General features: G+C 53.8%; 1 protein-coding gene across 1 annotated transcript in view; it reads left to right on the top strand.

Moving 5' to 3' along the window:
- The window catches only part of LOC103902239 (fer-1-like protein 4), a 44,153-nt gene that overhangs the window by 3,609 nt on the left and 17,203 nt on the right, over positions 1 to 23,341 (top strand). Inside the window, exons 2-28 of the mRNA XM_019473117.1 lie at positions 154 to 209; positions 1,002 to 1,090; positions 3,221 to 3,320; positions 5,312 to 5,403; positions 6,009 to 6,050; positions 6,161 to 6,328; positions 6,614 to 6,674; positions 7,963 to 8,094; positions 8,257 to 8,319; positions 9,345 to 9,429; positions 9,705 to 9,864; positions 10,082 to 10,265; positions 11,061 to 11,247; positions 11,462 to 11,823; positions 12,477 to 12,585; positions 13,355 to 13,553; positions 14,760 to 14,880; positions 15,518 to 15,618; positions 16,191 to 16,278; positions 17,586 to 17,702; positions 19,167 to 19,319; positions 19,572 to 19,755; positions 20,318 to 20,442; positions 20,845 to 20,979; positions 22,227 to 22,400; positions 22,643 to 22,759; positions 23,116 to 23,277. Coding sequence (XP_019328662.1) covers positions 154 to 209; positions 1,002 to 1,090; positions 3,221 to 3,320; positions 5,312 to 5,403; positions 6,009 to 6,050; positions 6,161 to 6,328; positions 6,614 to 6,674; positions 7,963 to 8,094; positions 8,257 to 8,319; positions 9,345 to 9,429; positions 9,705 to 9,864; positions 10,082 to 10,265; positions 11,061 to 11,247; positions 11,462 to 11,823; positions 12,477 to 12,585; positions 13,355 to 13,553; positions 14,760 to 14,880; positions 15,518 to 15,618; positions 16,191 to 16,278; positions 17,586 to 17,702; positions 19,167 to 19,319; positions 19,572 to 19,755; positions 20,318 to 20,442; positions 20,845 to 20,979; positions 22,227 to 22,400; positions 22,643 to 22,759; positions 23,116 to 23,277 — 3,566 coding nt within the window. The remainder of the gene's footprint in view (positions 1 to 153; positions 210 to 1,001; positions 1,091 to 3,220; positions 3,321 to 5,311; positions 5,404 to 6,008; positions 6,051 to 6,160; positions 6,329 to 6,613; positions 6,675 to 7,962; positions 8,095 to 8,256; positions 8,320 to 9,344; positions 9,430 to 9,704; positions 9,865 to 10,081; positions 10,266 to 11,060; positions 11,248 to 11,461; positions 11,824 to 12,476; positions 12,586 to 13,354; positions 13,554 to 14,759; positions 14,881 to 15,517; positions 15,619 to 16,190; positions 16,279 to 17,585; positions 17,703 to 19,166; positions 19,320 to 19,571; positions 19,756 to 20,317; positions 20,443 to 20,844; positions 20,980 to 22,226; positions 22,401 to 22,642; positions 22,760 to 23,115; positions 23,278 to 23,341) is intronic.

Here is a 23,341-nt window from a genome sequence, read left to right as displayed (position 1 = left end):
GGGGGCGGTCGGTCTTGCGGGGGGGGCCCCGGGCTGGCTGGGCGGGAGGGAGGGAGGGAGGGACGGGGTCTGCCTTCCCCGCGGCGGGGGGGGGGGCAGCGCTGCCCGTCACTCCATGGCGCGGCACCTCACACCTCCCCTCTCCTTCCCAAGGCTTCACTCAGAAGACGAGGAAGATTCGCTGCGGCCCGGAGGCCGTCTTCGGCGAGGTGAGGGCAAACCGGTGGGGCCTGCGGAGCACCAGGGCTCCTCCGCAGGTGTCATCCATGGGACAGGGATGGGACATGGCAGCGTCTCTGTCGATGCCTCGTGGGGCAGGAGGGGGTGACGGGGGGAGCAGGGACAGGGAGTGGGCCGGGAGGCGTTCCTCCTAGCATCCATCTTCACCGTCATGTCCCTGAAGCCTCTAAAAGCCCGGCCGTACTGGGTTGGCGGGTGGTTCCTGTCGCTGATCTCCCGTCCCTTCCGGATGCCTCTGTGGTTGCCTGGGGAAAGGAGAGAAGGATTGGGGGGCAGGAGGGACCTTTCCTTCTTGCCAGCTGCAAGGCAGCCGGCCAGTTTGGGTGTCAGGTGAATCATGGCCTCAGGGTGTAGCTTTGCGATGTGCCTGAGCCTGATGGCTCCCTGCCCTGGGTGATCTCTTCTCCCCAAGTACCTCTGTACCTTCTCATGTCCTATCTCACCCCGCAACCTGACAGCTCAGGGACCTCAGCAGGCACAAGCAGCCTCGTCTTTCCAGGGTGATGATGCTCTGGCTTCTTTAGCAGCCGACCTGTGGCTCTGTGCTGCTGGAGGGGCTCTCGCTGCCCTCCCCATCCTTCCTCCATTCTCAGCTGCAGGCTCTGCCCTGGCCAGCAGGAAAGTAACTTCCCACTGCAGCAGCAGCTTTTTGTCATGCTCATTGGTTTGGTCACCTTGCAGAGGAGACCAACCAGCCACCAAACATGGGAAAGTGTGCCTGGGAATGAATTGTCATCTTTTCCTGCTCTGTTTGTTTGTAGCTCTTTCGCTGGCCTCACTATGGGAAGCTTGTCATGGGAGAGATGCTGTCCATTAAAGTTTACAACTGCAGCAAGGTTTTCAGTAACAGGTACGTCCTTTGGTTGTTGGGGTGACTAGCAGAGGTGGGGGAAGAGATATATTGGGCTTTAAATTTTCTACCTGGAGTAGAAAACGTTTATTGGAAATTTGATGGAAGGAAGATAACCAGGATACAAGTTATAGAAGAGGGATGGAGCTGGTTCTGGTGGGGCAGCAGTGCTGTATATACTAAGTTAAATAAGGGGAATGATTTAGTTGTGCCAGCGGTAACAAAGACTACCTAAGGATCCAGATCAGATCCTTACGTGGGACAAAGGTAAAATAGGGCCCTAAAAAATAGAGCTACAAGGGCAGGACTTGCAGCAGAGTGGGGACCTGCTCTCACCTTGTAGATCCACGTGGTGACCGTGACCATGCTGCACCCAAATTCAACATGCCTGTCAGCAGGGAAAAAGCCCTGAGCCCATGGTAGTATGGTTTAACCTTTAAAAAAGACAGCAATTTAAATTTAAAGGATCAGCCAGAATTTAAAATGCTTCTAGGTGGTACAGACACAATACTGCGAACTCAGCAGCTATTCCAGTAGTTGTAAAACACTTCAGGGAAACCCAAGAGTAGAGGTGACAGATTGAATAGAGGTGGTGGAGCAAGCAAGGGAGCAGAGGCATGTCCTTCCAGGACATGTGAAACATGAGGATGCAGGGAAGGGTGCCAGCTCTGATAAGCAAAATGTAAGAACTGAAGGAAAATCAACAGGAACAACTTTCTAGAGGCAGCTAATAATACAAACCTTTTCAAAGCCATCACAAGCCTGCCAAAGAGGGTGTGGAGGAAACAGATTAATACAGCACATGCAAGACACTTAAAGCCAGAGCAGAAAATGTGGCTGAACTTTATGTCACTGTTTACTGGATGCTTTCCTTATGGGAGCTGGATCAGAGGAATTGCCTCTGACTGAAATGTCAATAGAAACAGCTATAGGACAAATAGATAAAACAAACAGTAACAAATCACCAGGACCTGATGGCGCTGAGCAAAGAAGTCCAACGGGAAATGGCTGGACTGGCACTGGCAGCATCTATCCACACACCTCCACTGCTGGGGAGCAGAGTAATGGCAGGTAACAGGCATTACAGTTTAAAAGCAGTTGGTCAGCACACTGGGATGATCAAAAGTAAATAGAAAGGGAGTGTGGAAGGACAGAAGGGAAAAATTTGTTATGCCACTGTATTGACCTGTGGTCTCTGGACTTCTGCATGTGCAGCCTTTCTGTTGCAGCAGTACTGAGCTGGAAAAACTGGAGAGGAGGGGGATGGGTGGAGAGACTCCTTCCTCGGGGGTAGGAGACTAGACGGGCTCTGTGTCTTAGAGAAGAGGGAGGTGAGAGAGGATATGAGAGATCAGCAGCTCGCAGCTGAAATGGAGGTGACTGGGGAATGATTCTTCCTGTCTCTGTCCCGGGTGGGCAGTGAAATGCTCCTATGGTGGTTTCCAGCAGGCAGCAGGAAGCTCTGCTTCACGCAGGGCTTAGCTCGGCTGCCGGCAGAGCTGCCATGGGGAGATGGAGGCCAGCGTACAAACAGGCTCCAGACAGCAGTAACACAAGGTGGGGTTAGGAGCGGCTGAATGCGACCCCCCATGCGTTACTGCCACTTGCAGGGAGCCAGATGACCCTTTCCCAGGGAGAAGCCCCTTTGGAGTAGGTAAATTTTGGCCCGACTTGCTGCAGACATCCCTGCGGCCATGGCTTTATGTCCTATTTCTGTATTTCCTTGTGTGGAGCCTCTGCTTCCCAGTTTTGTCTAGGAAGAGTCACCCCAGCTCTGCTGGGTGCCCAAACACAGGCTGGCTCCCGTGAAGCCCAGCTCTGCTGAAGGGGGGAGCTCCCTCACACTCGGTGGGACTGGATCTGGACAAGCCTTTAACCATCGATGGCAGCTTGGTTGCAAGCAGCTGCATGGGCATGACCGGGATGGAGGCACGACCTGCTGCAGGGTCAGTGGGTCTTGGGTATTTTGGCTGCCAGGGTCCCTATGGAAAGCGCTGCAGCAGTTTGCTGCCTTCACTGCAGCTTGGAGGGGCTCTGAGCAGGAGAGCAGAGATCCTGGTACTCTCTTCCCCCAGGGTGTAGGCATTGATGCTATGTACAGTATTGCTGCAGCCTCTGGTTTTGTTCCAGGCTTCTTGGTACCCTTGTCCTCAGCCTTCAGCACCTGATGACGTCTGGGAGGCTGATCCTCCGGGAGGCCCTTGTTGACATGAACCACAGAGTCACTGGTGTAAGTCCTCCGTGGGTGGCCTGGCCATCAGCAATCAGGAAGGCTTTGTGAGAAACCTTGTGTGGTGCTTCCCAGGTAGATTTGGGGCTGATGGAGAGTGCGAGGTGCTGCTTTGAGCCTGGGAGTGCTGTGGCATTTGTGACCTCTCTGCGCAGGGGTGCAGCCACTTCACACCCATCGAGCGGTTGTAGGAGCATCCAGAAGTGCGTGGGTTGGGCTGGGGGCCCTGGAGACCTGCTGAGGGCCTGGATGAGCAGAAGGAGGCTTAGTAAAACCTCTCCAGGTCTGGGCGATGGATGTAGGAGGTAGCATTTCATCTGCTTCCTGCACCACGCAGCGCGTGGGTGTGGGCTGCTGCAGGGTGTGAAGCAGAGGGGAGGCAAAGGTGGCAGCTTTGCCACCTCTGGTGAGCTTTTGGGTTAAATACCAGTGCTAACCAGATGGCTTAATGATGGTCTGGGGCAGCGTGAGCGGCTCTGACACCTGCCTGCTGCTCTGCTCTGTGCCATGGGTCTCACTCCCCTCCTGTGCCAGGGCTCACTGGGCCCTTTGTGCTGGTGGAAAATGAATGCAACCCAAAAATGAACTGTTCCCTGCCGGCTGGGTGTGCAGGCATGGTTCAGCGAATGCTGGACAACCAGGGCTCAGTGCCAGGAGTGCGGGCAGGGCTGGGAGGAGGAGAGGCAGAGGCAGACTGCCCTGCGATGTGCTGCGCCCCTGTTTGTCCTTCCCATGGGCAACCTGACTCACCCCCGCAGTGGCACTTGGGATGCAGCTCTGTGGCTTTCCCGTGTTGCTGAGCTGGCTGGATCAGGGAGCAAGTGCATGTGGAAACTGAGCATTTCCAGGATGATTTTTAGCCTGATGCAGCTCACTGCATAAATGTTCATGCTGGCAAATGGACAGGGACTAGACTGACACTTCAGCAGCACTCCATGCTGGTGATGGTTTGAGGGAACTGCGCTAGGGGCACTTACACCACTGTAAGGTCAGAGTGGCTCTGTGGCCCAACCCTTTGCCCCTGGCTGCCTCTTCACTTGTGCTAACAGTAGCACTCATGCTGATGAGCCACTCCAACCAAAAACCAACTGCATTCGGTTTTGCCAGGTTGGTTTTGGATTGTGCAGCCCTGGCTGCACAAGGGCTGCGGGGGACAGAAATAGGGCAGGCAAGACTGGACACCCATCCAAAAGCAGCCTGAGACCCTCTCCCTCAGCTCAGCTCAGCTCAGCTGGGAAGAGACACGTTGCCAAGGGAGAGAGGCTGTTTCAACTGCTGCTCCTTTAGCAAAGTGGGAACAAAGCCCTTCCTACTACTCCAATTCCTGTTCTTCTCTGGGACTTGAGTTATTTGCACCCCTTTTCTGCATTTGTGTTGGTTTGAGATCAGGCTGGTCACCTGCAGACCAAGTGTTTTCAGACCCGTGCTGGCTGTGCCGATACCCAACATGCCCATACTTCTCTGGCCGTCCTTCATTGCTAATGCGAAGTCGATGTCTCTTGTGATGCAGACTCTGGGTGTGCTTATGGCTTCTGTGGTGTTTTAAACCAAGCTGTCATGCCTGGGGATGCTCTGCCAGCTGTCTCATGCCTCCCACAGAGACCCGGCTCCAAACCCCTGCACGTTAGTTTGCTCTGTTGCAGGGCTCTCCCCACTTTCCTTGTCAAAAGTGCCCCGAGATGGCTCTCAGGGGCCTCTCCGTGGTATATTTTAGATTTGGAAACTTGAGCCAGCTTTTATTCAGTGAATCCTGGAGCTTGGGAAGCTGTAGGGGAGGGAGTTTGATTAACTCTAGCTTGTTGATGGAGGCAGACAAGGAGAGTCTGGTATAAATAGGCTTCTTGTGGGGTTGTGACCGCCTTCCTTCCCCTTCTTTCCACCAGCATGCCACTTCTTTTTTTCTTCCGCGCCCCCCTTCTCCTTTTCTGTGACATTTCTCCAGTTGTTTTGTGGCTGCCAAGCTCTCAGGCAGTTTTGTTTTCTGTTTGTAGATCTACATTGAGTTGGATTTGCGCTACCAGCCTCCAAATGGCTCAGCTGGGACCTGGGTTGAAGAGGACTTTGTCTATCAGATGAAAGACAGGTACTGAAATCCCGGGAGGAGCAAATTTCCAGGCAGCTTGTACAGCTGCCATTGCCAGTGGCAGCCTTTGGGATGCAATCCAGCCTCATTTACTCTCCACCTCTGGCCAGGCTGATGCATGTCTGCTCTACAGCAGCAATAAGTGAGCAGGGCTCTTGGAAAGAAAATACCTTGTCTTCACAAAAAGCCTGTGACTGCAACAACCCACTGCACCCTGGGAGTCCTTTCAGACTTGAGAGCATTTCTGCAGCCTTCCTGGCTGACGGGAGCAAGACACTGGTTGCAAAGTTGCAGAGAGCATGGCTTTGGACTGTAGCAACCCCAGGCACCCTGCACAGAGGTGGTGTCCAAAGCCAGGGAACATGTGGGTGTCTGGGCGGACAGGATGACAGGCAGCAGCAGGGTCTGGGGAGTGTCACTTCTGGAGTGCCAGAGGCAAAGCAGCAGGCACACAGGGTGGACAGTGGAAAAGTATCGCTTAGGAGGATGCTCGTGTCCCTGCCAAGAGCCAAGCAGGAGCATGGCTGTGGCACTGTTACTTAAATGCATCAGTGAACAGCCGCAACACACTTGTTTTTTCAGCAAAGCATCTGTTTTTCTTACAGTTCGGAGTTAATCATCCGCAATCCTGGATTTGAGGAGCTGGAGTAAGTAGCCATACTTGAGTGTATCAGCTCACCCTCCTGGGTGGAGGGGAGTGCACAGTCCGCTCGTCAGGGATGATGATGTGGCGCATGATGTGGCGGGGGGTTTGCAGGGCAGCTGAGGGGCCGAGAGTGAGTGAACTGGACAGGAGGGCTGCCACGCTGGGCAGAAAGCTGGCGAAAGGCCTGGAGACTGATGAGGAAGAGGAAGATGAGGAAGAAGATTTCTACGATGTGTCTGAGATGGAGGTCTCGGGCATTGTCTTCAGCCCTGTGAAGAGGTATCCATGGGGTGCTCTTCTCTCTTGCCCCTGCTTGGGCCCTGGGGTGGAAAGTGCCAGCTTATGGGGTGATTTCTAGGGGAATCCTGCATCTCTTGGCATTCTGCTTCTGCGAAATGTCAGAAACCTTCAATCTCCAATGGCCCCAAACAGGGACTGTTGGGGATTTAATCGTTCCCAGGGCAAGGAGCCATGATTTTCCAAGGTTTCAGTTGCCTTGGTGGGGGCTTGCTCAGGTCCATGTAGATGAAGAGATCTGCTCACCCGGGTTGTTTTTCTGTGCAGCCGCTCCAGACTTTGCTCCGCACGGGACCTCTTTGCCACCCCAACCCCACAGAGCTTCCAGGTACTGCAGCGTTGGGTGCGTGTCCCTGCAGCTGCCTCTGGCCCCGCAGCCGCCTCTGGCCCCGCAGCCGGTCCCTCGCTGCCTTGCTGCAGGCCTGGGCTTCTCCAGTTGCCACATACCCCGGCAAGGCCTCTGGCATGAAGACACCTTCTTGCTTTGTGTGGCTTCCCTGGGCAAGGTGTGAGATTCCCTGAATGGACTGCATCCATGAGTGCTGGCTCCAACATCAGCCAGCCCAGAGCAGAATTTCTTTTTGGGCCAAGTAGTTAGCTATGGATGTACAGGAGAAGGGAATCAGCCTGACAGCCACATGTGCCACTGCAAAACACTGCCTGAGCAGAGCTTCGGAAAGCACCCAGGCAGGGCTGGTGCCTGCCAGCTTCCCCAGGGCCTTGCCTTGGGCCCCCAGGGAAATCTGTGGGACATGGCTGGGGGTGGAGGGCTGCTGCAGGGGCTTTCTTGGAGGTGCCGGGAGGCTGGTATGAAGCTGTGGCTCTGGCCAATGCTCTGACATCAGGTTTATTTGAAACCCCTGTGAAGTTTGGAAATGGAGTTCAGTCCCATCTTTTGCCCTGCAGATTTCAGGGCAGGTCTCCCAGCCTGGCTATGGATTTAAATACTTCCCTGGTTCTAAATAATGGACTCACATTTCAGTCTCCTGCTTTTCAGGGCTGGGTCCTGTCCACCAAACTTTTGTGCGGGGTGGAATTTCCTACCATCCTTTTCTTGAAGTTATTATTCTTCACCTTAACAACTGCCTAGTTGCTTGTACTGAGAGCAAATGTTGAGAACATTTCTTCCATGTCTTAGACCCGTAACCAGTCGCAGCAAATGAGACAGCCACATTCCAGTCTTTCCTATGGTGTCCATCTCAGTAGGATTCAAAGAGGAGTATTGACACAAGATACAAAGAGCATCTTCTCCAAGATGCTCTGTGGACCTCACCATGTGGGAGCAGAGGGTTTGCATCCCCTTGGGATCAGGAACTGAGTGGGGACAGTGCTGCTGGGGGGACAGTGCCGCTGGGGAGGCCACTCTTGTCAAAGGTGCTGGGGATTTAACACTTCATTTCCTTGCTTGTCTGAAAGAAACAAATATCTCGAATACCATTTTGGTTTGTCCTGGCTATAGCAGATTTCATCAGCCATGCTCTTGCCTGCCCCAAGTGTCCACCCCCGCGGCAAGAGGGTCCTGCACATTTGTGTACTGGTATTGCTGAAACAAGCTCAAGTTGGAGCTGGAAACGAGGAGAGTGCTGATGCGAGGGTTTTCTCCCACATTTTCTCAGGTTGGGATTAATATCATTGAAGCGCAGAAGCTGGTGGGTGTGAACATTAACCCCTTTGTGGTAGTCAAGGTTGGAGAGGAGAAGCGGCACACGGCGACGCAGAAGTCAACAAACTGCCCCTTCTACAATGAAGTATGTAATATGGACAGAGGCTCTGTCCTTGCCCTACCGGTGTCCCAGGTGGCTGGGGCAATCCTTGCAGGGGATGCTCGGGATGCAGCTGCTCTCAGGCAGAGGTGCTTGTGGGGCCATGTTGGGAGCCGGGGGCTCAGCTGTCTTGCTCTTCTCTTTCAGTATTTTTTGTTTGAATTCCATGAGCCAAGGGACATTTTATTCCACAGACTCATAGAGATCTCGGTAAGTATGTCCTCCTCTTTATCCTTCGTTGGTAACTGGTACAGCCCAGCGCTTCTGCATGTGGATGCTGGGAGTGATGGGCAAAGCAAGGGTACCAGTACCAGGCAGGTTTTCCAGCCAGAGGCATCTGCCCCGCAGAGGGACCAAAGGAGCTTCTTGCAGTTACAGTGGGGCAGAGACCCGGCCCCGCTCTGAGCCAGTGCTGGGCAGTGCTGCCTTCCCACCTCCTCTGTGTCAGGTTTTCTCTGCATCCAGTGACTGAAGTGGGGCTGCTGAGGCAGTTTCTTACCCATTGCCTTGCTGCCCTGCTGTTTTGGGGGTGATTCCCTGCTGCCTCTTACCCTGGAGCCTCATCCTGCAGGTTGTGGAGGCAAATGACTGGTGTGAGGGGAGCTCAGCAGTGATTTGTGCTTGTAGAAAAGCCCAGGCAGGCAGAGAGCTGTCTTCAAAAATCCCCTGACCCAAAGTGCAGGGGCTTCTCCAAGACATGGGGCTTTTCTGAAGACAGCTAAACCCAGCCAGCATCTCCTTTGCCACACGATCTCCAGCACTTTCCCTTTGAAAGGCTGCATGTCTCTTCTGCTGGTGTGGGTTCAGCAAGCACTGAGCAAGGCTTGGGTTTTGGGAGAGACACTAGCCTGGTGGGGGCATGGCTCTGTCCTGGTCCAGCAGGATATGGATGTAGGAGTCCTTGTGGGAAAGCAGGTCTGCCCTTGGTCTGTCGTAGGGGTTTAGCTTATGTGGGGCTGGCAGAAGAAGCTGAATTGGTTGCACGTGAATTTGCCTTGGCCCAGGTTTGTCTGAGGGCTATGGGCTGGTGGGCTTTGTGGGAATGGTTGGGCAGGAATGGGTTTGTCCCAGGCTAACTCAGATGGGTCAGTGTGCATGAGGAGCTTGCAACCACTGCCTGAGCTGTGTGTTGGAACGGGCATCTCTTAGCAGTCCTGTCTTCCTCAGAGATGTCTGGATGTGTCACCTGGCTGCCCACATCTCTTGGTGCTCAGAGGGATTTGTGCTGTCTGCAGGTTTTTCACTCAAAGAAGATACCATTCCTAGGAACGTGCATAGGAACGTTCAAGATGGATGTTGTGACGGTGTACAGCCAGCCAGGTATGACCAACTGTACTGCGTACGGGCTCCCTGACCCCGGCTTTGTCTGAAACTGATGTTTCCTTTGTGGTCTGCTGGGTCTGGTGAGGGCCCTGTCTTTAAAGCACTTAGTTCACGTGAGGACCAGCACTTGCTTCTCCTCCTGGCTGTCTGAGGGCTGGTGACACCTCCTGCACCTTCAGAGGCAGGGTCAGGGCAATCTTTGTGCAGATGTAGTTGGGATGTGCAATGGTAACCTGGGCTCTCCACAGCGAACTCCTTCCCTTCCCTCTCAGATCACAGGTTTTTCCAGAAGTGGGCTGTTATCAGTGACCCCATGGACACGCGGGCAGGCGTGAAAGGCTTTGTGAAGTGCAACATCTCTGTCACTGCACGCGGGGAAGTTGTGGGCTCCCTTCCCACCTCCTCCAGCAGCCAGGATGAGGATATTGAAAGGTAGGTGCAGTGCAGCCTTGCATGGCCCTGGGGAAAACAGTCATGTTTCTCTTCACACTACCTTTTTTGCCTCATTTTTCCATATTCTAATGGGGAAAGACCCAGGGAAAGAGATCTGTGGTGGGGCAGGATCCAAACCTCCTGCCAGTCAGGGCATTTCCCAGCACTGTGTTTCTGTGGCTCCAGGAGAGAGCCAGAACATGAATTTGTCTTTCAGGAACCTGCTCCTGCCTAAGAGAGTCCCTGCAGAAAGACCCTGGGCCAGGGTCTGCATCAAGCTGTATCGTGCTGAGGGCCTGCCCAGCATGAGCGCAGGCATCATGGGTGGTTTCTCCAAGATCATAGGGGAGAAAAAAGTCTTTATCGACCCATACGTGCAGGTCTCGTTCTGCGGGCAGCAGGTGAGTCTGCCAGGGGATCTGCGTGGGGCCAGGCTGATCCTCCCTTGGCTGTGTGGCAGCATGCGCTGGGCTGATGCTTCCAGGAGCCTCCATGGGACACAGCAATCCCACCTGAGACAGGCTGGGAGAGCCCAAGTCTTGCTGTCTTTGGCAGTGGCCTGAGCCATGCGGTCATGGATGCACGGTGTCTGGATGAGAAGGCTTTTATGGGACTTTTGTCTCTGCAGACAGGTGCACGGGGGACAGCCCCAGCTCTGAGCACAGCCACTGGCTGAGCTACTGGCTGTGCAGGCAGAGATTTCACATCCCTAAACATAGGGAGAGGGTCAAATAAATCCTGGAGCGGAAGTCCTCTGTGGCAAGCTGGACTCAGCCTGACACCCTCGGGAGAGTTTACTGAGCTAATAGCCCTTTTCTTGCACCCAAGGCTAGGGTTTCTCGTCCTGTGATATCCATTAAGATGAGAATCAGTCCCTGGGCAGCCTGGTTGGCCTGGGGGTGCTCCCAGGGGACCCTGCAACACCTCTGGATCTGGTGGTGCTGCCTGCTTGCTTCCAGTGTTTCCCTTGGCTGTGCAGGGCACGGCCAGGGCCTTGGGACAGCCCCCCCTTGATGAAGCACAGAGAGCAATTGCTGGGATGGGGGCAGGAGCAGGGACACTGCCACCTCCAGAGCCTGCCCAGCACTGTCTGCAGGAGGGACAGGAGAACATACCATTCCCAGAGAGGCTCTGAGGCATCCCTTGCTCTGGCTGCTGGCTGGGACTGCGTGGCTTTCACACTTTCTCCTTTCCAGGGGGAAACATTGGTGGAGACGAACACCACTGACCCTGAGTGGAACGAGCAGATCAGCTTCATCGAGATGTTTCCGCCTCTGGCCAGGAAAATAAAAGTCCAGGTGCTGGATGATGCCAATGTTGGTGATGTGGCCATCGCTACACACTACATTGATCTGCAGCAGATCTCGGACTCTGGCAGGAATGGTGAGGCCTGGCATGGCTGCCCCCAGGGCAGGGCATCCTGAGCAGCCCCATGCCATGTACCCTCTGCTCAGCCATGGTGGTCTCCTGGAGGTGGGAAGCGGGAGTGGCTGAAGCACGCTTACATCCCTGTGTCATGGCTGGCTGTCTTCTTGGGGGAAGGTCTCTCTGCAGCAGCACCCTGTGGTGTAATTAAACCCTGTCCCTGTTGCTGCAGGCTTTAACCCCACATTTGGCCCAGCCTGGGTGAACCTGTATGGCTCCCCCCAGAACTCGGCTCTGCGGGACATCCACAAGGACCTCAATGAGGGCATGGGTGAGGGGATCTTCTACCGCGGGCGCATCCTTATGGCCATCACGGTGGAGATCTTCAGCAGCCCCAGCATGGCAGAGAGGAAGCTTGGGGACAAGACGAAAGGTGCCCTAAGCAAACTGAAGTTGAAGAAGAAAAGTAAGAAATCCAAGGAGAAAGCCAAAGAACTGAGCCAGCTGCAGGGAGAGGAGGCTGGGGGCTCTCAGGAGGCTGAGCAGCCCGGGGAGGTCACTGTGGAGGTGGAAGAGCTTCATCCACTCCCCGAGGTGAGTCCTGCCGTGCTGGCATGGCTGATGCACGCCAGCCTGCGGCATGCACAGGCCTCATGGGAAAGAGGCAGTGGGATCACTTGCTGGTGTAACAGTGCTGGAGCAAACCCAGCCTGCCCATTGCTGGGCCATCCAGGGCTCTCTGAGCCTCTGCAAGGGCTGAGGCCACACCTGCAACCCCAAAAGTGCCTCCCACAGTAAGGCTGAAGCATCCCCACATGCGCTGCCTTCCTGGCGCAGGGAGGACTCTCACATGGGTGATATTCCCAGGGCACAGCTGCCTTTGAGCATGTACTTTTTCTCCCCTGGAGCCAGGGAGCTGTTAGCTGGCTCTGGGTCTCCACTTGGCCTGAGAAAGGCAGGCAAGATGCAGCTGTGTTGGTACAGTAGCCATCCCTTAGCCTACAAACCTGCTCAGTAGCGTCACACAAGCATCAACCAAAGCCACGGCTCTGCACCAACCCTGCGGGATTTCCAAGAAAACTTGTCCCGCATCTGGCAGCCCAGAAGTGGTGACCTCAGCAGCATCCCACTGATGTCCTTTGGGAGGGCTGACAGGCACCAGCCATGCCCTGGTGCTCTCTGAATTTCTGTTGAGGCGGAGTTTTGGCACACGAGGCTCTTGGGCTGATTTCTGTCTCCTTGCTCAGAATGTGTTGGGGAGGAAGGAGGAATTCCTCCTCTTTGCTGCCTTCTTTGAAGCCACTATGATGGAATCCTCTCTCAGCTCCAAGCCCGTCAGCTTTGAAGTCTCTATAGGTGGGTATTCCCCAGGGCCCTGTGTCCAGAAACTATGGGAACAGCACAAATTTCCCTCTGACAGCCCAAGTCAGCATTGCAGTCCTAAGGTGCCAGCCCTTGCACAGCTCATGTCTCCGAAACAGGAACTCAGGAAGGATAGGGTATGAGGCCAGGGTGTGTGCACAGTACTTTAATTACCTTAAAAGTCTGGATACTCTCCTATGGGATTGGAGATTTGCAGTATTTGAACTACCTGTTTGGGGAGAGTAGTTGAAGCTCTCCTGGGAAGTGGGGGTGAGAAGAGGTAGAAGGGTTTGGGAGCAAGAAAGGGCAGCAAAGGAGGGGAAGCTGGGATACTGGGGTTGGCCATGTGGTGCTGAGGGGCTGTGACAGCGGTTGATGGGGAAACAATGGTAGGAGAGCAGGTCCAAGCCCCCACCTGCTAAGCTGGATGGGCGGAGATGCTTGATGCTGAGAAGTCTTTCTGAGTGACTGCTGCTGACCCCAGTGTAGGGGTGTAGATGGCAGTTAGCAGGCACTTGGTGGAGCTGGTGGAACTTGAAGGCATACACAAAGACTTCCTTGTAATTGCCCAGCTCCCTCTCAGATCTCCTGGTTGTCCACGTGATGCTCTGATGGTTGGATGCTACTGAACTGCTAGTTCCAAAAGCAGTGCATGCCCATGTGCTTCTCTTGGCAGGATGATTGCACTCTGATTTTGCAAGCTAGCAAACTTGTTTAACAGTGATCCCACTTACCTGTTTACTCTTTAATGCTTGACTTCAAGGAAACTATGGCAAAGCTGAAGAGGTTGTGACCAAAGTATGGAGAAAAATGGAAAAGGGAGAAGTGAAAGAAGAGAAGCAGCCTTTGCTGGACCCTGGTTCAGATGGTGAACTGGATGTTGAAGTCCTGGCCCCAGCTTCAGCAGCACTGAACAAGTCAGTGACAAACAGCCAGAGCCCAGAGCCCATGGAGTATGACAGGTGAATCTTCTTCATCCTTCTTTCCCACCTGCCCTGGTCCTGCCTCAGCTTCCCAGGTTGGTTATTCCAGATGTTATTAGAGGTCTGCTCAGCAATGCAAGTGCTGTGCAGGTGTTTCTTCTCTTTGCAATCCTGCAGCTTGCCATGGCCTAGCTGGCTGCCATTGCCCATTAAGCCCTACAGGCCCTACGGTGTCTGCTTGATGTGTGCAGGTGGCCAAGGACAGGGTCCCAGGGAAACTGTGACCCATCAATAACAGCCATCCCTTTTCTGGTTAACAAGCAGCATCCTAACGGCTTGATTCCAATGAGGAGGAAAGAGAGGAGTACTCCGGCAAATTCTGTCCTATGTTGGGCAGGCGAGACACATACACAAGCTCTTCTGATGATATGAATGCTGCCTGGTTTGTCCCACAGGCCTGGCAATGACTTGGTGTTTGCGTTGTGAGCCCTGTGCCTGCTACTACTCAGTCCCATAGCAGCAAGAAATCTCGGCAGCATCCCACGCTCCTATCAGCCTCATTCATCTGGGCACATGCTGCTCTTTCTGCTAGAAACACTGTGTGCTAGTTTGGGATGGCAAAGGGCAGATCATAGAATCATAGAATCATAGAATCATTGAGGTTGGAAAAGACCTCTAAGATCATCGAGTCCAACCGTCAACCCAACACCACCATGCCCACTAAACCATGTCCCTAAGTGCCTCATCTACTCGTCTTTTAAATACTTCCAGGGATGGGGACTCCACCACTTCCCTGGGCAGCCTGTTCCAATGTTTAACCACTCTTTCAGTAAAGACATTTTTCCTTACATCCAATCTAAACCTCCCCTGGCGCAACTTGAGGCCATTTCCTCTCGTCCTATCGCTTGTTACTTCGGAGAAAAGACCAACACCCACCTCGCTACAACCTCCTTTCAGGTAGTTGTAGAGAGCGATGAGGTCTCCCCTCAGCCTCCTCTTCTCCAGGCTAAACAGTCCCAGTTCCCTCAGCCGCTCCTCATAAGACTTGTTCTCCAAGAACAAGATCCAACTGATCCAGCAGCTTGCATCCGTGCCTGTGGTGCAGGCCCCAAAACAGCTGGTTCTCTGCGAGGAGGACAGAGCCCACATACTGCTCCCTGTGCTGGGTGTGCAAGCACTGCATTGTGACATGGCACATGCTTTCTGCAAACAGCAGCCGTAACCTCCTGTGCCTGCTGCCCTTAGGTCATACAGCTGCCTGCCCATGATGCATGAGAAACCCTGTGTGTACGTGTGGAGCTACTGGGAGGATCACACCTGGAGACTCTGCATTTCCAACCGGATTGTCAAGCTGGCAGAGCGCCTGGTAGTGTGTTCAGGGTGTCTGTCTGTGGCACGGTCCTTCCTGGTGTGCTTTCCTTGTAGTACATGCAGTTGCTCTGTGAGACGTTTGCCTTAAACAGCCTCATCCCCCATGCGAGTCTGTGTCTCTCGCAGGGCTCAGTCCCACCTGCCCTTTAGATGTGTGGGGTAAGGCAGTGGGTGCAGAGCCACTGCCCGTGCTGTGCCGCAGCCTGGTGGTGTCTCCTGGAGGTGTGAGTGATGTGACATCTGTGACAAAAAGCTGCCAGTCCTGAGCTGCGTGTGCACTGGGGAGATGCTGCTGCAAGCAGACTCTCAGCCTTGGGCTGTCATCAGGAGGGTGCAGTCTCTTCCCAGGGCCTCGTCTTTCCCTTTTGGGCTTAGAAATCCAAAAGCAGAGCTTGCCAGTGTGTTTCAGTGGCTGCTCAAGGACTGAGACACAAGGTGTTGTAACAACCAGTGTTAAGGTTATCCCCAGGCTCCCGAGAATCCCTGGCAGCGCAGTGCTGACCTGCAGCCCTCTCACAATCCCCAGCTCTGCAGAAGGGCACAAACCATTTGTGGAAAACGCATCCTTGCAATGTTTCACTCTGACCCTGCAGCCAGATGCAAGCTCCCTGAATGCTGTGCTTTCCCCACAGGAGCAGGGGCTGGACGACGTGGAGAAGCTCATGAGAAGGCCAAAGGCTAAAGCAGAAGAGCGGCTCAGAGAGGTGCTGGAGGAATTTGTAGCTGGTTGCAGGTTAGCACGTCCCTGATTTCCTAAGGTTTCTTGTTTTCAGGTTAGGAGGTTGTATCATGTTCTGCCTGGGCTGTGTGCGGCCTGCTCTCTCATCCTCTTGAGGTGGATGAGCGGAAGGAAACCAGGACGACCTGGGGAAAGGACCCTGTAGCTCTTCAAGCTTGGAGAGGAGACCCCAGTCCAGGGAAGCACAGGCATCACAGACTGCAGCCTTGATGTTCCTGGACTCCTGGGTGTTTCCTAAATGTTAGGACATTTCCTTCACTCTCTTCAATCATGCAGACAAGAGACTAGTGTTTCAATCACTGTGACTGCCCAGTGGGGTCCGACACTCACTTCAGTCCCCAGCCTTGTGATGGTGACAGTAGAGAGGGAGCCTCAGGTGCTGAGCAATCCCCAGAGTACCTTCCGAATCAAAAAGTTTGTAGAAGAGAGGGCATTGCTGGGAGGGGGGGGTTCTGATGCATCCGGATTAGTACCAGGGATTTGGAGCTTGTGCCCCTGCTGTGTGAGCTGAGCTCTGCCTGCTGGGTGCAGGGGATGCAGAGCCTGTACTGCTTCTCTCATTGCAGGCAATATTTACTCAGCACAGAGAGAAAAACAATGGCACATCCAAACAACCTTGACAGATGTCGGATGAAATACCTGATGCGCAATATCGTAAGCTGTGGGGCTTGGTGGTGGCGGTAGGAGCCCATGCGATGTCCGCTGTGGGGGATGCTTCTGGAGGACCAGCTAGAATTGATGCTAAGAAGGAAATGTGGGGCTAAGACTCATGGTATCAGTCATAGGCTTTTACTGCAGCGACTCCCACTTCTGCTCAGAGCAATACAGCTTCCAGCACAGGGAACAGAGGTAGGGACTGGCCATGGCTGCCTCCAGTTTTATGCAGATGCTGTGCCCTGATGCCATCCTTCCTCTCCTGTGGGACGTGTGGCTGACCACATGCATGTTGCTGCCCAGTAGGTTGCTGGAGGCCTTTTGGTGCAGGCTATTCCTGTGGGCAGTTTTGGGGGAGCTCACTGAGACCCACTGCCCCTGGAAACTCAACCCATAGGCTGGGTGCCCATGCAGCAGATCTACAACAGCCATACATCTGCCTGTCCCCGGAGAGGGCACCGTCTAGGCACTCATAATCCTGTAGACAAGGCCAGCTAGCTGAATGAGAGCACAGTTACATACCCTCCATCACAGCATGGCAGAGCACGGCTGTAGTCATAGTCCCCATCAGACTACAAAGCTTTGAAAGGCTGACCAAAATGCAATGACAGCAGCAGGAAATAAAATTTAGGCATGTCTGGGTTCCAGCTCCCTTCCCTCTGCCTCCCTGCACATCGTCACCTGAGCTGTGGTTAAGGTACTTTGGTAAGACTGAGACTCTCTGAAAGAGAGAACCAGCCCAAGAGTTGAGTTTTCTGGCCTTGTTAGTCCATACTTGGTTTGCACCCTGAATTCCTTCTGGATTTCACTATTAGTTTTGGTTCATCACAAAGTCTCTTCTCATATGTGTACACTATCAACTAATGGACATGAAAGCCCAGCCCTGTCTTACAGTTTCCTACATCTTCATATTCCCATACTTCTGTGGCCCCAAGTTGCTCCTTGTTTGAAGCCTCCCCCAGGCACTGTCTGGAGCCTTAGACCACCAGCTTCTGAAATGTTTATTCCTGATACATCTTTCTGCCCCAAATGATGCTCATGGACTTCTGTTACCGGCTGGTATCGGCAGAGCTGATGAGTCACCGGAGTCTCCAGTTCTTGGCACCCTTCACTAAATGGCTCGCAACAGGTTCATGGAGGTTTGCTCTCAGCAGCTGGGGAGTGAGCCGTGGTGGAGGTCAGGGCGTGCTGGGGCAGGATGGATGCGATCAGCACATGGGTGCTTCATTGCAGAACCCCTGCGAGGGGTGCCAGCATGGCATGCCTGGGTCATGGCTGGGTGCGTGACGGCCATGCTCTCTGTTCAGATGCTGTATGCAAAGCAGGGGCTTCGCATGAGGCGGCGGCTGACTCGAGCCAACGTCAAGGAGAAGGTTAAGGAGACAAGGAGGGTCCTGACAAAGCTACGCTTCATGGCTAAAGAGGTACAGCTGCTCCCAGGTCACCCCATTGCTGAGCAGGAGAGGGCACTGGGCTGGCTGCTGGGGCTCTTGCTAGCCTGAGTTGGGGCTTTTCCTCTGCTGTCTTTCCTTGCTATGTAAAAATCCCAAGTTCCAGCTACTAGAAATTACCATATTTCACGTAACGGCTCTTATGAGGGATGAGGCTTGGCAGCTTTACAGTTGGTGACAGAGCAGGGGTCTAAGCAGCTCAGCAGTGGGTTGGAGGCAGAGCTGGGCTAGCTCCAGGCCACCCGGGCCTCCCAGCCCTATCTGCCTGGCCAGCCCAAGGCCGTGCCTGCAATGGGGCTGTGGGCAGTCTGCCTGGGAAAACAGCCTTGCCTGTGCTGCCTGCACCGCCACCAGGGACTGACCCTGGACACTTTCTGCAAATTTAGGCTTGCATTGAAATAAGGTCTCTCATCCATAACAGAGACTCTATTTTCAGAGTTTCACTGGCTCTGTTTTAAGTAACTCTGGAAAATCAGTGCGTTTGTGTAGTGTAAACCAGAATGCAATGTTTGCTGGAGTTAGGTAGACAGATGTTGTTGCAGTTTGGAGAAGTCTTTCACTAAGTGAAGTCAAATAATTTTCACACTATTTCACACATTTAGCTATGTGAGGCTAGACTTTAGCATGACCAAGATGCCACCCCTTGCACCACCAAGAGAAGCTGTCCTCAGGCTCCAGCCTCACAGGCTGGCTGCAGCTGAGCCCCCAGACAGAGAGAAACCTCCTCCCATTTTGCTCCCTGCAATTGGGTGGGAATGTTGCTGTCTCTGTAGAGCCAGCCCTGCACATACACTTGCCACTTTAGTCCCTGCTTGGAGGCTGGCGGTCTTGGTTTGGATCAGTAATAAATTGCTTCAGCTACTTATATACTGAAAAATTGCAAGAACAAGTCCCAAGTACAAGTGCAAACACTAATGGCAGGGAAACTGAGGTGGGGATGAGAACTCAGGTTAGAGTTTAAAAGAAGTCATTGCTTCCATCTGTGCATTTGCTTTATTGCAAGTCCTGCTCTCAACCCAAACCACAGCTTTACACTGGGCACTCATGTTGCTGGGATGCCAGCTAATGTGCTTCCTTCCCATGGATCAGCACTCAGGCTCCTGTCAAAGGTGTGGGGTAAAATGCCACTTCTCCAGACTCATGGTGGCTCCCTCTTACCGACATGGCATGGGGTTGAGTGCATCCTGCTGGTGTTCGCAATGAAAAACAAGGCGGATCACAGATCCTTCCAAGAAACCTGCAGAACCATATTGCAGGGCTGAGACTTTCAGAAGCATGTGCCCAACATTAGGCCCTTTATTTGCTTCTGGATCTCTAAAGCGCCGTGCAGCCAGCAGTCCCTCCTGCGAGGAGACGAAGCTTTCACCGTGTCAGTGGAGGGAGGACAAGATATGTGCTGTTCCTCTGCTGTGATGTTCCTCTCTTTCCTCCCTCTAGCCCCAGTGCACCCTCCCCGATGTCCTCATCTGGATGCTTAGCAACAACAGGCGTGTGGCATATGCAAGAGTTCCTGCACAGAACATCCTCTACTCGGTAGTCGAAGAGGAGAAAGGCAAGGACTGTGCAAAGATCCAGACTGTCTTTATGAAGGTAGGGTTTATATCAAAACAGTGTGCTCTTGCTTGCTTCACGCTGCTTCTCCCTCCTTGCTTCCAGCCCTCCTTCCTGAAATCATGCAGTTCACAAGGAAACACAGCTCTTGCTCCACCACTGCCTTTTGCCTTTGCCAATGTGGTGCTCTGTCTCCTGTGCTCTTCGGTTGGTCACTGGCTGATGGCGATTGTCTTGGTCTGAAGGGGGTGTGCTGAGATGGGAAACCTGCTAAACCTCCTGTGCTTTCAGGTCCCTCGCTTACACACTGGGGAGATCTTTGCCAAACTGGAAGTCTACATGTGGCTTGGGGTAACCAAATATGCAAAGAACTGTTTGGCGGAGCTGCCTGAGGAGTTCAAGTACCTCTCTGAGAGCGGACAGGAGATAGCCCAGCTCTCGGCATACAGTCCTCCCAGCCGGCTCAGCAGGGATGGTGAGTGCAGATGCCACTTTTCCACGGCTTAACTGTGAGCAGGAGAGCAGAGAGGTGAGAGGTCCTGCCCCAGGGTCAGTGTCCGAGGAGTAGCACCTGATCTATCATCTCCATGTCATCTCCAAGGCATGACTGGGACAGGCAGGTCCAGTTTGCTCTCATGAAGATGTGTTTGCACACTCACAGCTGGAGCGGCAGGCAGGACGGGTGCTTTGTAGGCACTGAATGTGCTGCCAAACTGGCAATGGGCATGAGATCTGGCCCTTTGCTGAGGCCTGGTGGTGCTCCACTGCAGCAGATGCTCACAGCAGGTCACTGCACATTTCACATGTCATGTCCTTCCCAGAGGTTTCTGGGGAGCCTGCTGAGCTTGTCTTGCTTGGCCAAATCTTTTGAGATGTGCTGGCCTTCTGAGAACCACAGTGAGTGCCCCTAGAAGTGGTACTCATTCCTTGCAGGATGTGCCCACTCCTACCTGGCTGGCCCTCTTCTTCATGCGTTTTTTGGCCTCACGCAGGGCTGGATTGGGGAACTGGGACCTCTATTCTCTTTTTCTTACCAGATTTCAGCTATTTCCAGCTCCGAGCCCATCTGTATCAGGCTCGAGGGATCCTCCCTGCAGATGACAATGGCCTTTCAGATCCATTTGCGAGAGTGGTGTTTTCGACTCATTGCCAGACCACCAGGGTGAGACCACTTAAACTCTTGCCTCTGCCTTCCTGGGGACTTGGGGAGAGAAAAATCATCATGTCCTCACTGACATACTGAAGGCCAGTGCTGTGGCAGTCCTTCTGGAAATTTTGTAACTCCAGGCGCAAGGTATTTTTATGCTCTGGGTGGTGTGACTATGTTCAGGGAACATTTGACAAAACATACATATCATTGAGCATGGTCTCAAAGGTTGATTGGCATGTGCTAGTTGGCCCCAAGTGCTGATGTCATGCTTTTACCATCTCCCCTCCTGCCAGGTGCTGTGTGCGGCTGCGTGGGAGAGGGGATCAGCCCATGCTTCCTCACTCTCTTTACAAAGTGCATGTGGTTTGTTTCCACTGGCTGTGGTACACTTAGGTCTCCTGTCTCTGTCTGCAGATGCTGGAGGAGACACTGAGCCCCATGTGGAATGAGTTACTTTTGTTTGACCAGCTCATTATTGATGGGAAAAAAGAAGAGTTGAAAACAGAGACACCCATAATTATAATCAACCTTTTCAGCCACAGTAAATTTGTAAGTATGGCCATGCTGCCCTCCTGCTGTTGTTTGCAGGACAGGGAAGGCAGAGGAGCTCTGTGTGGGTGCTGTGAGCAGGCACTTAGGAGCCACATCTCTGTTTGGTTTCCATGACTCAGCTTGATCCTGGTCCACCGGTGGTGGTGAGTCCTGGGGACTGTGGCTGAGGTTGAGACTTTCTGCAGACTTCTGCTATGAGCTGGGGTGAAGCTGCTGGCTGCAGCGTGCAGATGGCTTGGAGATGCCCTGAGCCAGGGCCTGATGGGTGCTTGGTGGATCTGGGATCTCTCCTCTCTGGAGAAGCACTGCACCTCTCCCAGCTGCCTGCCCCGCTTCCTCAGCAGGGTCACGTTGCAGGGGGCTCATAGCCAGGGGAAGCCGATGTAGCTCTTAGGGCTGTTCCTTCCCCTCTGTCCCCCAGGTGTCATCTTCCATCCCTCCTCAGTCCTCCCTTTTGTGTCTTCATTAGTACTTTGAAGTCACACTCCTCTCCTGGGGCCTCATTGTTATCGTAAGGGGAATGGTGTAACTCGCACCGGATTCTCCTGTGTAGCTCAGTAGCTTTCCTGGGTCCATTTCCTGGATCCCAGTACAAGACAGACACTGACATACTGGAGTGAGTCTGGAGGAGGCCACCAAGATAGTTGGGATTGGAGCACAGGACAGAGTGAGGAGAGGTGGAGAGCTGGGTATATTCAACCTGGAGAAGATGAGGCAAAGGCAGTGTCTTATTGCTGCCAGCAGCTGCCTGATGGGAGAGGGTAGAAAAGGTGGAGTCAGACTTCTCTTGGAGGTACCCAGGGGCAGGATGACAGGCAATGGACACAAGTTGGAACAAGAGAAAAATTCAACTTGATATAAGGAAGCAATTTTCACCCAGAGAGAGTTCAAATGCTGGGCCTGGAGTTCAGAGAGTTTGTGGGATCTGCATCCTTGGAGAATTCAAACCCTGGCTGGAGGAGACTCTGAGCAACTTGATCTAGCTTTGATGTCCTCCAGTGCAGGGTCCCAGGCTGTTTGCCCAGTTCTGCATGGAGGCGGACTGGGAATTAAGAGGAGCTGCTGCAGGCGTGTCTCTCGTGCTCCTAGCTCTGGATGGAGCAGAGGAAATCAAAGCAGAGGATGGCAAGGGTGGAAGAGCGGTCTTGTGCTGTCCCAGATTGGCTGGAATTAGTGGTGGTCTTTTCTCTGAAGTGGTAAGATAACAAAGGGATGCTTTGACCCATTCCCCCTGTTTCCTGCAGGGTTCCCCCGAGTTCCTCGGCCAGGCCTTTGCCGTCCCACAGGTGAAGCTGGTCGATGAGCCATACACCAAACCTGCCCTTCAGTTCTTTGATTTCTACAAAGGCACCAAAGCAGTGGGAGAGCTCATTGCCACTTTTGAGCTGATGGAGCTGGACTACAGTGGCTATTTGGAGGTAACGGGCTTGTAGGAAGCTGCACATGGTTGCCAGCTCTCTGGGGAGAGCTGTGTGGGTGAGGAGCTGGTTGCATTGGGCCCACCAGAGGATTCCCTGTTGAAAGCCACATCTGGCTTTCAACTGAAGGGAGGCTGCAGGGACAGAGACTGTGAGCACAGATCAAGGGGGAGGGAGAGGGGGCATGGCATGGAGTAAAAATGGCTTTCATCGCTTGGTGTGTCCTGGCTCCACCTGTTCAGCCGTCAGTGCCTGAGGACGTGGAGCCCAAGGAGCCTGACTACCTGGGAGATCCCCATGCTGGACGGTTCATCATCCCTGAGGGCATCCGCCCAGTGCTGAAGGAGTTTCGCATAGAGGTGCGCTGCCTTCTACTGTGCTGGCTCCCCACTGGGCTGCACCAAGCAGACAGCACAGCTGGTCTGTGCAGAGGACAGGGCTTGAGGAGGGAGTCGGGTTTGGAGCGCAAATGTGCCTTTGAGGCCTGAGCAGATGCCAGAAATTGAGGTGTTTGACATGAGGGAGAAACCATCTCAGCAGTTTAACAGACAGAGCTGTTGGGTGGCCGGGTTGGGAGAGTGGCCTCATGCCTCTCTTGGGGTCTTGTGTCCTGCGGGGTGAGGGGGGTGGCAGCACCGGGCAGGGTTGCAGGCTGCGTGGCTGTGCCATGCCTGGCATGTCTTGAGCAGCCCGGCGGCTTCGTGTTGTGCTTCAGATCCTGTTCTGGGGCCTGCGGGACCTAAAGCGGGTGAACTTGTTCGAGGTGGATCAGCCCCAGGTGATCATTGAATGTGCTGGCAAGAAGGTGGAGTCGGAGGTGATCGTGGCCTACAAAGAGAATCCCAACTTCACTGAGCTGGTCAAATACATGGACGTGGTGAGTGGGAAGGGGGGTCCTGTCATCCAGGGTGCAACCGTGGCTGTCCTGCACCCGTGCACTG

The sequence above is a fragment of the Aptenodytes forsteri genome, unplaced genomic scaffold, assembly GCF_000699145.1.
Source record: "Aptenodytes forsteri isolate BGI_AS27 unplaced genomic scaffold, ASM69914v1 Scaffold38, whole genome shotgun sequence".
Taxonomy (NCBI): Eukaryota; Metazoa; Chordata; class Aves; order Sphenisciformes; family Spheniscidae; genus Aptenodytes; species Aptenodytes forsteri.
This window is presented reverse-complemented; position numbering and strand designations above follow the sequence as displayed.